Here is a 13,269-nt window from a genome sequence, read left to right as displayed (position 1 = left end):
TATATATATATATATATATATACTGTATATTATGATCAAGTGTCCAAACACTGGACTCACTGTGTATTGAAATAACGAAAATTAGCCTACCTGTTCTGTGACTGTGGAATATGGATTTAGGCTGACTGTTGTCAGAGAAAGCAGGTGCTGTGAGGAAAGCTCAGAAGAGTCTTGAGCCCTGAGCCTTTGATTATTCCAAGATGAGGAACTTTGCCTGCTTAAATACAGCTGAGTGTTTCCTACTCACGATTCTGTGACACACACACAAACAGCTGAGGACGGTGAAACTAAAACTGTCATGCTGTACTAATCAAACTGCAGTTTGTGTTTGCACACACATCACACCAACACTGATTGGTTAGAGGACCAGCGAACTAATGGAGAGCAAATCAGACTAATCAAATCACTTTAATGACACCATATGCACAAGAGCACCAGTGTACAAGCAGAGAGTTTTAAAAAGTTTTACTTTAATGCACAATTTAACTAATTCTGTTTTAATAATCTTTGGTTGTGCTTTAAAGTCCCCATGAAATCAAAATGAAAGTTTTTTGGTTAGTATCATAGTCTTAAAGTCTTAAGGTTATCTAAGGCAGTGTGCTCCAAAACAGTGACAATATTCGCATTTAGAAGATATAAGCATTGCAGTTCGTCAGTTCGTCAGTTCTGCCAAAACGGCTCAATGATTTTTTTGACGTCACATCGTACTTCAGCTTCTCATCAAACTGTCCAATCAAATGCTCTCTAGAATCCAAAGCCCCTACACTATAAAATAGACATGACTGAAATCGGTCACTTGTCCACATATACAAAAACGTATAAAATCTTACAAATTAGCCAGTTTTTTTTCACTGTTACTGGGGCGTAAGCATATTGCATTAAAATGTATGAATGAGATCTTACGAGATTCATACAAATTAGCCACTATAATTCGTCTGCTCCGGTCCAGAGACACGATAGCACGGAGCGGATCACATGCGCAAGTCGGTGTAGACCACAAAATGTATCAGAGCTATTCGAATTCTACACAGAATGCTATATTTTATAGCAATATGGATGAGATTGTGGCTGGCATACCCTGTCAAATGCGGCTTTACGGAGCTCAACAGCTCTAGCCCAAGCTGTGATATAAACGAACGCTATTGGCTATTTTAAAAAGGGGCGGGGCTGATTGATATGTCCCGCCCTGCCTTCCTGTTTCAGTTAAAATGACGTCAACACATAGAGTAATGCTGCGTGTTTCTAAGCATTTCAGGGAACCTTTAAAGGTGTTTGACCGATTCATGGAGAAATGCTTATTTTTCTATTTTTCAGTTGTGTAGTCCAACTGTTTCTCTCTCTTTCTCTCTCTCTCTCTCTCTCTCTCTCTCTCACACACACACACACTCGTGTGTTTGTCATATAGCGCTGCAGGTTGAATCGCACTCGCAGTAGCAGCACTTGTGCATGCTCTTTACACACACCTCAAGAAAGTTCATCATCTAAGGATTAAAGTCTTCAAAACAGTCATGTCGATTTTGTGTGCAGTATTTAAGAGAAATCTGCATCTTACCCATCACCTGCAGTCCAGTTTAACTTATCTATAATGCTGTGCTTTGTATCTTAAGTCATTGTCATTCTTTTCAAAATGTAATACAATTAAGGATAACAATAATAATTTCATATTTTAACATGTTCTGAGTTGTGCAAGAACGGGGTTATTATTAACCTTTTTAGTGTTTTCAACATTAACTAAAACTAATATTACTCAAAACAAAATAAACTTTAACTGAAAATAAAATATAAAAAAACAGCTACAACTTTCCTCATTGTTTAGTTTGATGTAGTAAAATAATTCAAACTAAATCACATAAAACTAAAATCTGAATATTAATAAAATCTAGACACATTTAAATATTGATAATAAAAATGGCAAAAAGACATGATTGAAATAAATATGAACATACATAAAACAAAAAATCTTAATAACCTAAAACTATAATCTAAAACTTGTATGAATGATTGAATGAATGACAAAAACACACAACAACATTTCTAAAACTACAAATAAAATGAAAACAGAAAATAGAAAAATAGAATCTAATTCAAAATATTAACAAAAACTATAATAGTGTGTCAGTGATATTAAAATAACACAGTTGAAGACCCAAAATATTCTTATTGTCAATACTACTAATAAAAAGAATAATAATTACTAATTATATTAATTGCAGTTCTGCATGTTCAAGATTCTAAATATTTTTGAGACTTGTTTTGTTATATATTATTTTTATGTTATATATATATATATATATATATATATATATATATATATATATATATATATTTATTTTTTTATTTTTTTTACTTTAACTCAGTTTGGAGGAGTGACATACATATTCTCATGCCATTTTCATTTCATGACATTTATAAACAAAAAGGCTTCAGGCCCTTCAGTGTATTTTAGTTTGGTTTGCTTCTAGAAACTCTCTACACGATTAATAAAAATAAAACTTCTGAAACCGGTCTAGAGCAATGCCTTGTTGACTGTTTATATCTGAATGGATGTGCACCTTTGAGACGTTACTGTTAGGAGACACACTGTCTTCAGACTTTGGTGTTTTTGACCTGTGGCCAGGTTTTCAAACTACAGATTAGTCCTTGTCTATCCATATAAACCATTAAGTACAACCACATAATGTTCTTATAGTCTTTGTGAATTTGTTTGCAAACTATTGCACGGATAATTCCCTCTGTCAATCAGGTGGTGAGACATAATCCAGAGAGACAGATGTGTCTTGTCATCACAGCAGATGAAGGATTTTGTAAATTGGCGTCCAGCGTTAATCTCCACCTGGGTTTTGTGTTGGTCACAGCGCTTTGAGCCGTTCTCATTACAGTGATGAGAGGAGGATAATGGCCATCTGAAGCCCTGTGGCAGTGCGACACTTCTCTCCGTGAAAACATTAGAGTCTGACAACATCTCACGTGTGGCGCTGCTGGAGGGAGCTGTTTGCATGAAAAATATAGCATTTGGCAGCATCCCGTCCAATCAATCAGTCAATGGAATAGTATCTCTTTAGAGCCGTGATTTAACTCTCAGATTGTTGTGTTAGGTTGTGATTTTCCCCAGAGACTCGTATCGCTGCAATCGGGCCAGAAACATACTCTACACATTTGATTCTGCTCAAGTCGTACTGCTCCACAAGGACAATAGTAGACCTTAAACTGAAAACTGACTCTACAAAATGCCATTTTGAGCTGTAGTTTGCTATTGCACCCCTTGTAGCAGGTTTGACAATGTAAAATGTACATGCATTTTGAAATCAACTTTTGAATGCAACAAATCATAATTTTGGAGTATTTTTCAGTGCTGTTTACATAGGACACATTCTTGTGTCTGTCTGTACTTCTGTATAAATGACGTATGCGTGTGATGCTGCTGACGTTGCTGTCTATGCAGGGTCAGAAAGCTCTCGGATTTCAACAAAAATGTCTTAAAGGGGTTATATGATGCGATTTCAATTTTGAAACACTCTTTGGAGTGTTACAAGCTCTTGGTGCATAAAGAAGATCTGTAAAGTTGCAAAGACTAAAATCTCAAATCCAAAGAGATATTCTTTATAAAAGTTAAGAGTCAACCACGCCTACCTAAAACGGCTCGTTCTAACACGCCCCCACATGTCTACGTCACGATGTGGGAAGATTTGCATAACGCCGCCCAAATGTTCACGCAAAGAAAGAAGGCGTAACTTTTATTCTAGCTGTAGTATTGTTGTTGTTGCCGCCGCCGCCATGTCGTGAAGAGCTTGAGGTATTCGGCCAATCACAACGCACTGGATAGCTGGCCAATCAGAGCACACCTCGCTTTTCAGACTGAGGAGCTTTGTAAAAATCGACGCGTTTTAGAAAGGCGGGGCATAGAGGAGAAACAATAATGTACAGTATGTGGAAAATAATGCGGTTTAATGTTCAAAAAACATATGAACACATTTCATTACACCAAATACACAAAACAATGTTCTTTTTAGCAACATCATATGACCCCTTTAATTTGTGTTCCGAAGATGAATGAAGGTCTTACCGGTTTGCAACGACATGAGGGTGAGTAATTAATGACATAATTCATTAATTGACTGGGGATAAATAGGAGTTCACTGCTGTAGAGCGTGTCGTGACTCGTGCCTCTTTCTCGTGAAATATATCAGTCCCATATCTTTCAGGATCTAAGATTACCAGATTACAGACAGATTGATGTGGCACGGCTGTATTTGAGCAGGGCTTTTGGACAGAGCTGCCTTTTGAAAAGGCTAATTGTAGTAATTGAAGAACATGTTGTCAGAGCTCATTGATTTCCGTCGCATGTTTCTGTGGCTCTAATTGCATTGATGATGAAGAAGAGCAGACCTATGGCTGAATGCGTATCATTTAAACACATTTATAATCATTAAAATTTCATTAGGATCCTTTGTCCAGGAAGTCATTTGTCTCTTCGCTTCACAGTTCGCTCACAGGCGCGTGAGATGCTAATTTAATCTTTTTACACGTGTCCTCTTTTTTTTTTGTCATGCTGAAAGAAAAATAGACCAGCCTGTGTGGTATATAGAGCAGCGTGCATTTCAATGCTGAATAAGTGAACGTAGCAGATCAAACTCAGTCATTTCACTGAATGCTTCTTTCATGAGATGTTCATTTCAGTTAGGATGAAATGGGTGAACTGCTGCAAGTTTTTATGCTTTTGAACGGTTTGTGGGAAGTGTGTTACCTGTGACTCTTAAATGAATCACAGTGAGCTGCTAGACAGCATTTTAAGGCAATATAGGTGTGCTCCCATCAATCCCATAATGCATTACCACAAGCTCAAGTTCATTCAAGATGATGGGGAAGCAGAATTAATTTGATCAGCATGGAAATGTATTGCTAGATAGCATTTTAAGGCAATATAGTTGTGCTCCCATCAATCCCATAATGCATTACCACAAGCTCAAGTTCATTCAAGATGATGGGGAAGCAGAATTAATTTGATCAGCATGGAAATGTATTGCTAGATAGCATTTTAAGGCAATATAGTTGTGCTCCCATCAATCCCATAATGCATTACCACAAGCTCAAGTTCATTCAAGATGATGGGGTAGCAGAATTAATTTTATCAGCATGGAAATTTATTGCAAAATTTTCCGAAAATTATACTTTTTTACTCCTATACCTTTCTGTACTATGTATTTTTCATGCTTATCATTCTATAAATATTGCTTTGTTAGATTAGCATCATGCTAGCGGCAGACTCTTGTGTAGCAAGATAGCTCCAATAACCATTGTATGTTTATTTTCATGTTTATTGTTATTTTTTTTATTGTCAGTCTTCATATGTTCTAGTGTTGTGTATATACACTAAATAGTGCATGCTATAAACTAGTATTTTATACATTTTAACGTGATTTAAAAAATGTTGTATGCTACATTGTGACATGATTTCATTACACTGCATGTTTAATTCAGTTAGTACCATTCAGTTATCTTTAAAAATATATATTTTAAATTTTTATTATTTTAAATTTTTATTATTTTTTACAAAGTGTCTTAACTTTTGGTAATCCAATCAAATATGAGCAAAGAAGGTGATGTTAAAATTTGCGGCTTTCATTGCTTTGTTGGATACTACTTTCCACACAGAGCTCGTTGTTATATACTAAACATTTTGGCAAACATAAACAGTCATCCAGGTGTTACATGCATACAGAATTTTTTTTTTAATTCTTTATTGAGTTTTTTAGTCTTTTTTTAATTTGTAAAAAAAAAATATCCAAGCATGCTTGAAACAACATGTACTTATTTTAGAAGTAACACTGCAGATACGATCTCTAAAAAACAAGTCTTATGCATTGTCGATTCTCAATATCTAAAGATTTTTAGGCATTTTAACTGAAAAACAATATAAAAGTACTCATTAGAATATACTTTTTTTTTAGTGTGTTCAGTATACTGCAAAAGTTTTATGAATAGTATGTGGACCACTAGTAATTAACTAGTAGTTTTTGTGAGTATTTTGTGTTGTCGGTGTTCACTTTGGCTTTTAAGGTCCAAGGTCTTGCAAGCCTCTTTTCACTTTGTTTGATTTCAAATGACAGTAAGTTTGCATCATGAGCACTATTTAGAGAACTAGCAACGGTTGTTTAATATTGTAGATTGACGCTCTGTTGGTAGTTGAATATACCCTGTTCTTTGTTTTACTCAGTTTACTTGTTGTTAGACTACTAAAATTTAACAGCTAGAATATCAGGTCCATCCCAAAACTTTCCTGTGAAGCAGCCTGAGCTGATTGGAGGCCTAAACCCTTTAACCTTGGCTTTGACCTTATTCTGACCTGAATCTCCATTCCCCTTCACCCTCCACTTACCTAACTCTCTCCTTTCTCTCTTCCATCATCCATCCATCCATCCATCCTCTACTCTTCCCTTCCACCACTTCTTCTCCTCTCTTTCTGTCTCTCCTCTACGGGCCGTCACTGACAGTGAATTTACGTCCAAAATGAAAAACAGGCAAATGGAAACCGCAGCCGGGGGCAACATGACCAAGAGTACCAGCATCGGCGGAGACATGTGCAGTCTGGTGAAGACCGACGGCAGCCAGTCGGACACGGCCGTGAGCCTGGTGGGAACCGTTGACAAGAAACGGCGCTCCAGTATCGGCGCCAAGATGGCAGCGGTCGTGGGGTTGAGCCGAAAGAGCCGCAGCGCCTCGCAGCTCAGCCAGACAGGTAGGAGTCCAATAACGTCTGTCCGTTTCATGTTTGTCTCTAACTCAGCGTCCTTTATTTTCCTTTTGTTGTCTGTATGTTCTTCTCGACCCTTTAATGAGCCTACTTTTCTTGTATCAGCTCTAACAACCTAATAACTTTTGTTTAAACAGCCTGTTTCTCAAAAGTGTAAATTAGGTCGGAGCAGGACCGAGGACCGCCGGATAATTAACACCCTATATTTCACACCATTCTTTCTTTCTGTTGCTGTTTTTCTAAAGTGACAAAAGTTCACCAACTGTTTGCAGCTTTTCATTTCAGTCGAGTGTGCAATTAATGAATATCCAGCTGCTTAAAGTTCGGATCATTCTATGCTGTTGCATAATGATTGTTTTATTTGCCATAAAGTAACATGGTATTGCTGTGATCATTGGACATGTACTGTGGTAATGTCATGTTTTTGGACATTTATCATTGCAATAATATAGTTTTCTTTGACTCCATAAAAATATAATCATTTAGTACTATGGTATATATCAAAGTACCATGATATTACTATAGTACATGTCCAAAAGCATGGTATTTGTATATTTTATCATAGTAATACCAAGTCTTTTTGTTAAAGATGTACATAAAGTTTGAATATCTTTGAGTTGTGGTAGAGGCTTGTTGCATTATGATGGCATGTACACAAAGTAACATGAGATTACCAGGTTTTTTTGGACATGTACTGTGGAAATACTATGGTATGCTTTAAAGTACCTTGTTGTACAATTTAAATTGTAAAAAAGCTTTATGAATATATTCACATTCAGTATCATGATGTATATGAAAATACCATAGTATTACTATAGTACATGTCCAGAAAAGCATGGTTTTTCAAACATTTACCATGTTAATACTGTACCATTTTTCTTGGACATTTACTTTGGAATTGCTCTGGTATTCTGTGATATTATGATAAATATTATGCTACATAAATAAGATTTGCACAAGATGGTTTACGCAACTGGTCAAAGTATTTTTGTTTTAAATTAATATTAGAAAATGTAATACTTTTATTAATCAGTGTTGCATTAAATTGACAGCAAGTGACGGTTTAAAATGTTACAAAAGATTTCAATTAAAAAAAAAAGCTGTTCTTTTGAACTTTCTATTCAGCAAAGCATCCTGGAGAAAAAAATAGAATAATATTTTTTTTTATCAATTAATTGTGACCTTGGTGAGCATAAGAGGTTTCTTTTAAAAAGATAAAAAATCGTAATGATCTCAAAGTTTTGGACAGCAGTTGTAGTAGTTTGGATTGCCATTTAAATAACATGTAATATAATAATAATTCAGTAACGTGGTATTGGACGTTATAGAACTGACATCTGACACCTCCATTGTACCATGGTTCTTAGACACCTTCTTAGTTCTTTTGTAGATTACTGATTTCTCTTTACAGCACTCTCTAAGCTCTAGTTATGCTTCACATCATTTCTGCACAGAATGTGTTTTCTCCCATATTCAGTCTGTCCAGAGTTTCCATGCTTTGCTGTAATTGAGGAGCCGTGAGTATATTCTCCAGTGTGGTCATGTTTATATCATCTGCTGGAGTCAATGAGCGGCTGATAAAAACATTATTTTAAAAATGTCACTCGGTTTATCCTGAGGTCAGTGGATTTCTATGCTGTCTGTAGCCCACACTCATCCTCTAATCACCTCATTGGCTGCCACCGGCTGGCTCAGGTCTGAATGGTGGCGTGCAGGTAGATCACATGCCCAAAGAAATGAACACAGCCCATCAGACGGCTCGTGCTCAGCCTGCACGTGGCAGGTGGTCGGCAGTGTGTTTTTAATAAGTTGGGCTGGTTGCCAGGGGCTGTAGCGCTCTGTCATATCTCGTGGGGTGTGTTGCGTCTTCTGCTTGTCTGTAATGTCTTTAACTTGATGAAATGATCCGCGGGCCTTTGGCCTTTGGCCCCGAGGAAGCACCGACGAGGCACGATCAAGCCCCGAAAGTGACAGTGGAAACGTGACTGGCCCTGGCACGCACTAGCACGCCCGCTTTTGGCCCGACAGTGGAAACGCGGCTAATAATAATGCTGCGCCGTTATTATTTTAATTTTAGTACTTTTTTCCAGTTGTGGTGGTGGGAGTGTCATGGTCTGGGTCTGCATGAGTGCTGCCGGCATTGGGGAGCTACAGTTTATTGAGGGAATCATGAATGGCAACATGCACTGTGACATACTGAGCAGAGCATGATCCCCTCCCTTCAGAGACTGGGCCGCAGGGCAGTATTCCAACATGATGACGACCCCAAACACACCTCCAAGACGACCACTGCCTTGCTAAAGAAGCTGAGTGTAAAGGTGATGGATTGGCCAAGCATGGGCATCCTCAAACGGAAGGTGGAGGAGCGCAAGGTCTCTAACATCTACCAGCTCTGTGATGTCGTGACAAGTGGAAGAGGACTCCAGTGGCAACCTGTGAAGCTCTGATGAACTCCATGCCCAAGAGGGTTAAGGCAGTGCTGGAAAATAATGGTGGCCACACAAAATATTGACACTTTGGGCCCAATTTGGACATTTTCACTTAGGGGTGTACTCACTTTTGTGGCCAGCGGTTTATACATTAATGGCTGTGTGTTGAGTTATTTTGAGGGGACAGCAAATTTACACTGTTATACAAGCTGTACACTCACTACTTTACATTGTAGCAAAGTGTCATTTCTTCAGTGTTGTCACTTGAAAAGATATAATAAAATATTTACAAAAATGTGAGGGGTGTACTCACTTCTGTGAGATACTGATATATATATATACATACAGCATATACAGTATATAGTAATATATTTTGCATATTGTGGAAATTGTATTCTTATCTTGTTTGCATCTATAATTTATTATGTAATATGACAAATAATTTACATAACAATACAGTACGTTGCTCATGATATCTAAAAGAGACAAAACAGACCAGACAGATTTTTTTCCGTTTGGAGAAAAATGAGAAACAAAGTCGACAATGAGAATTCCAACTAAACGTGAGAAATGGATGTTGGTTTTGAGGTCTGGTGTGCTGTTTTATTTGATGCTTTATTTGGAGCCGTCTGCTCAGTGTCACGCTCAATACAGTGGCACACTTTCACTGACTACAGGAAATTGGGTCTGGCTGAAATGTGCAGCTCTGAACAACAACACCACCTCACGAGATGTGAATCATAGAGCGTATCAATTTTTCAGGAAGAGCTTTTAGGTGGCGTGCGCGTGCACGCGTTTGAAATCCCTGGCCCGTTTCTCAAAGCCGAGTCCGACTCTCCAGCTGCTTCCTGCTCCACTTTGTTGTGCTTAATTCAGAAAGCCTGACAGCATCTTAGAGAGGGCATATTGCACAGATACATGTTTCAAAAAGAGATTATTCCAGGCCTTTACTGAGTAAAAAGATGGTTTTGTGTGTTTGAAATGTGCATACACACACTGGACTGCTGAAGATCTCTTGACTTGTTGTCTTCTACGTCTAATTCACTTATTTTTCGCTATGAAGGCTTATTTTATGGTGCTTGCTGATTTAAACACACTGTAGAAAATGCATGTGTGCCTTTTTATCGGGAGTTATGCTATTTTTGCTATTACTCATAGTTTAATAACGCATTCAGGTTTGCAGGGGCATTATTACTGGCACCATGGTCAGTCTGTGTTACTTTGAACCCAAGATTACTTGAAAATTAATGAATACTTATCTTCAGCAAGGATGCTGTAAATTGATCAAAAGTGAAATTTTTTTGTAATCTTCAAATTTCAAATAAATGCTGTTCTTTTGAACTTTCTATTCATGCGAGAATCATGAGAAATCCTGTCTATATCATGTTTTTCACAAAAAATATTAAGCAGCACAACATTTTTCAACATTGGTAATAACAAGAAATGTTTCTTGAGCAGCAAATCGGCTCATTTTAACACAGAACATTGTAGCGTCATAGCTGTTACTATTTTAGTGTATGTCCATTTTGTATTTAAATGGAATAATTTGCCCCCATATTCCAGGCTAAATTACCGTATCTCAGCACTGTGAGTGTCCATGAGAGACCGCTGGAGTCCTGTGGACCTCTCTAATTAATCTTTGATGACAAGTTCTACAAGAGAGAGCTTCATGGAGCTGAAGCCTTGCAGTTTTATTCATGACCGAGCTGAATCATCGCTCTGATTTACGGTGCCCGATTGTTCCTCTCGGGCGTTTAGGAGGCCTGAATTCTCTTGTAATTATACCCAGTGCTCAGTGGAGAACCATCTCGCATCTAACCTCTGCTGATCTTCCCTTGCCTCCAGATCTGTGTCAGCAAAGAGGCCAGAGCTGCAAGTGCAGATGAAAACACCTTATGTTCAGTGCTCTCTGCAGATTTGTATATGCTCACCCTGACAAAACACAGGGTTTTGTCAGGCTCTTTTAAGGTTCAAGAGTTCATAGTAGAGCTGCATGATAACTGTCAAACTGATAATTATGGTTGTTTTGCTCAAAAATTTGAATCACGATTATGGTCATTTTAGATTGCATCAGAATTCTTACACTTTTACATAAGCACAAATCAAGAGAATGTCAACTTGTATGGTTTAACACATCTTGTTTCCACATAGTTTATATTTATTATTTAAATAAACATACTTTTTATATGAAATCTGGTACAAGAAGAAGATTCTCTCAAAATATAAACCATTAAAATGTCTGGTATTAACTCCAACAATTGCAAAAATTATGTTCATTTTTTTATTATTTTTATTAAAGCAACAGCATAAAACAGTGTAAACATCAGTGTGATGTTTAAGAATCCGTATTTCTTGAATTGCTGCATGTGTTGGGCTTTAAGGTATTCAGGAGGCGTTCGCTTTTCACTGTTTCCAAACACACACACGTACGTGTCCGTTTAAAAATACTTTCTTTTAATTAATGCTAGCCTCTTGTAGCTCTTTTTTATAGATGATTTTCCATGCTGTATGTTTTGCTGAGGATTAATGCTGTGTTCATTTGTTAACAGTGTGGTTTGGGAAACAGACAGTCTGGAAAAATATTGCGCCCACTTGAAAAGATTTATTGAGTGGCTCTTAAACACCTTTCCCCAGTCCGTTTCCAGAGAATTCAGTTTGAGGCAGAGCAGAAGGGACATCGCTGGGCACGGGCAGATGGCGGGTAATGCGGCGTCGCAGCGGACGGGCACGTCTTGTCGGCCTGCTTGTTTAACTGAACCAGATTAGGAGCAGATACATGCTACTCTACTTCCCATAAATACAGTACACTTTGGTGTCACATTTTTTAAAAGCATTTAGTTACTTTAGAGGCACATTTTTGTGTCCTGACAGAAGTGGTTAATAAACTATTATCTAAGATAAAAATTAAACTAGTATGAATGTTTGCAAAATCCTTATATATGCCTTTAAAATGATGAGTTCTGGATTTATTTAATTTTTTATTATTTTTTTTTTTTTATGAGCCCTTCTGAGGTGACCTGGCTAACAACATTTTTTGAATGCTAAGCACCTGATTATTTGTTTAAAAAAAAGATAAAGAATTTATTATTTATAAGATACCATATTTTCCCAGTTTATTTTATTTATGTAATACATTAGGAGCTAGCAGACCTTTGGCGCTGTTGAGAGCGCCGCTCACATGGAAAGTTGTCATTTCGCAAGTGTGTTTACAAGTTATAATAAACGTGAGGTTAAACAGACAAAGGGTTTCAGACAGACAAGTTTCAGCCTGTAACGTTTGGAGCTCGTCCCAGCAAAGGTCACTCACAACTTGACATGGTGAGAACTTTTCAGACTGACCTGACAGAACAGCACATGAAACCCATCGTCTGGTGGAACAAGCATTCTGTGCTGATAATGAACATCACGTCAGCTCCTTCTTGCCACATTTCAGAAACTTGTCTCCATGTATTCACATACCTCTGACCTCTACAGATCTAAAGCTGCTGGATATCATTTTGGATGTTAAATACTCGGTCCTATCACAGTGAAATATGCAAAGAAAATAATTGTAAGTAAATAATTTAGTATTAGTAAATAATAATAATAAAAAAAGCAAAGCTGGCCTTAAAGGAATAGTTCATCTAATGGTTTCAATTGCCATCATTTACTCACTCTTTATTTTTATTATTTTATTTTATTTTATGTTAGCTTTGTTACTGTTTTTTGATGTTGATGGTAGTATTTTAATTATTGGTTGACATACATAAGCCTCTACTAATCAGAACACAAGCAACAGCCCAAAATGTCACAGTAACATACTTATATTTTGGGCTATGCTTTCCCGAATACTCTGGTATTTTGGTACTCATGCCCTCATTTACTGACAAGAATCCGGCTACATGATAGTTGTAAGTGTTGAACACGGATACAGAGCATGGTCTAATTAAGTAAATTGTCCTAAATTGCCGTTAACTAGACTAGACATTTATTAATAAGTTATATTTTGCAGAAGGCATGTATGGTGAAATGCGACTGTAGCACACAAGTATCTTCCACTGTGACAAACCTGGTTAACGGACACTAAACAGAGCAAGTCACATTCTCTGT

The 13,269-nt window shown here is 37.2% G+C and overlaps 1 protein-coding gene across 1 annotated transcript in view; it reads left to right on the top strand.

Annotated features, from left to right (window-relative positions):
• The window catches only part of LOC107556969 (regulating synaptic membrane exocytosis protein 2-like), a 39,468-nt gene that overhangs the window by 11,797 nt on the left and 14,402 nt on the right, over positions 1-13,269 (top strand). The window contains exon 2 of the mRNA XM_016240242.1: positions 6,519-6,736. Coding sequence (XP_016095728.1) covers positions 6,523-6,736 — 214 coding nt within the window. The 5' untranslated portion in view covers positions 6,519-6,522. The remainder of the gene's footprint in view (positions 1-6,518; positions 6,737-13,269) is intronic.

Source organism: Sinocyclocheilus grahami, unplaced genomic scaffold (genome assembly GCF_001515645.1).
Source record: "Sinocyclocheilus grahami isolate Dianchi unplaced genomic scaffold, SAMN03320097.WGS_v1.1 scaffold585.1, whole genome shotgun sequence".
Lineage (NCBI taxonomy): Eukaryota > Metazoa > Chordata > Actinopteri > Cypriniformes > Cyprinidae > Sinocyclocheilus > Sinocyclocheilus grahami.
Note: the sequence above shows the minus strand (reverse complement) of the source record. Positions and strands in the feature narration are given on the sequence as shown.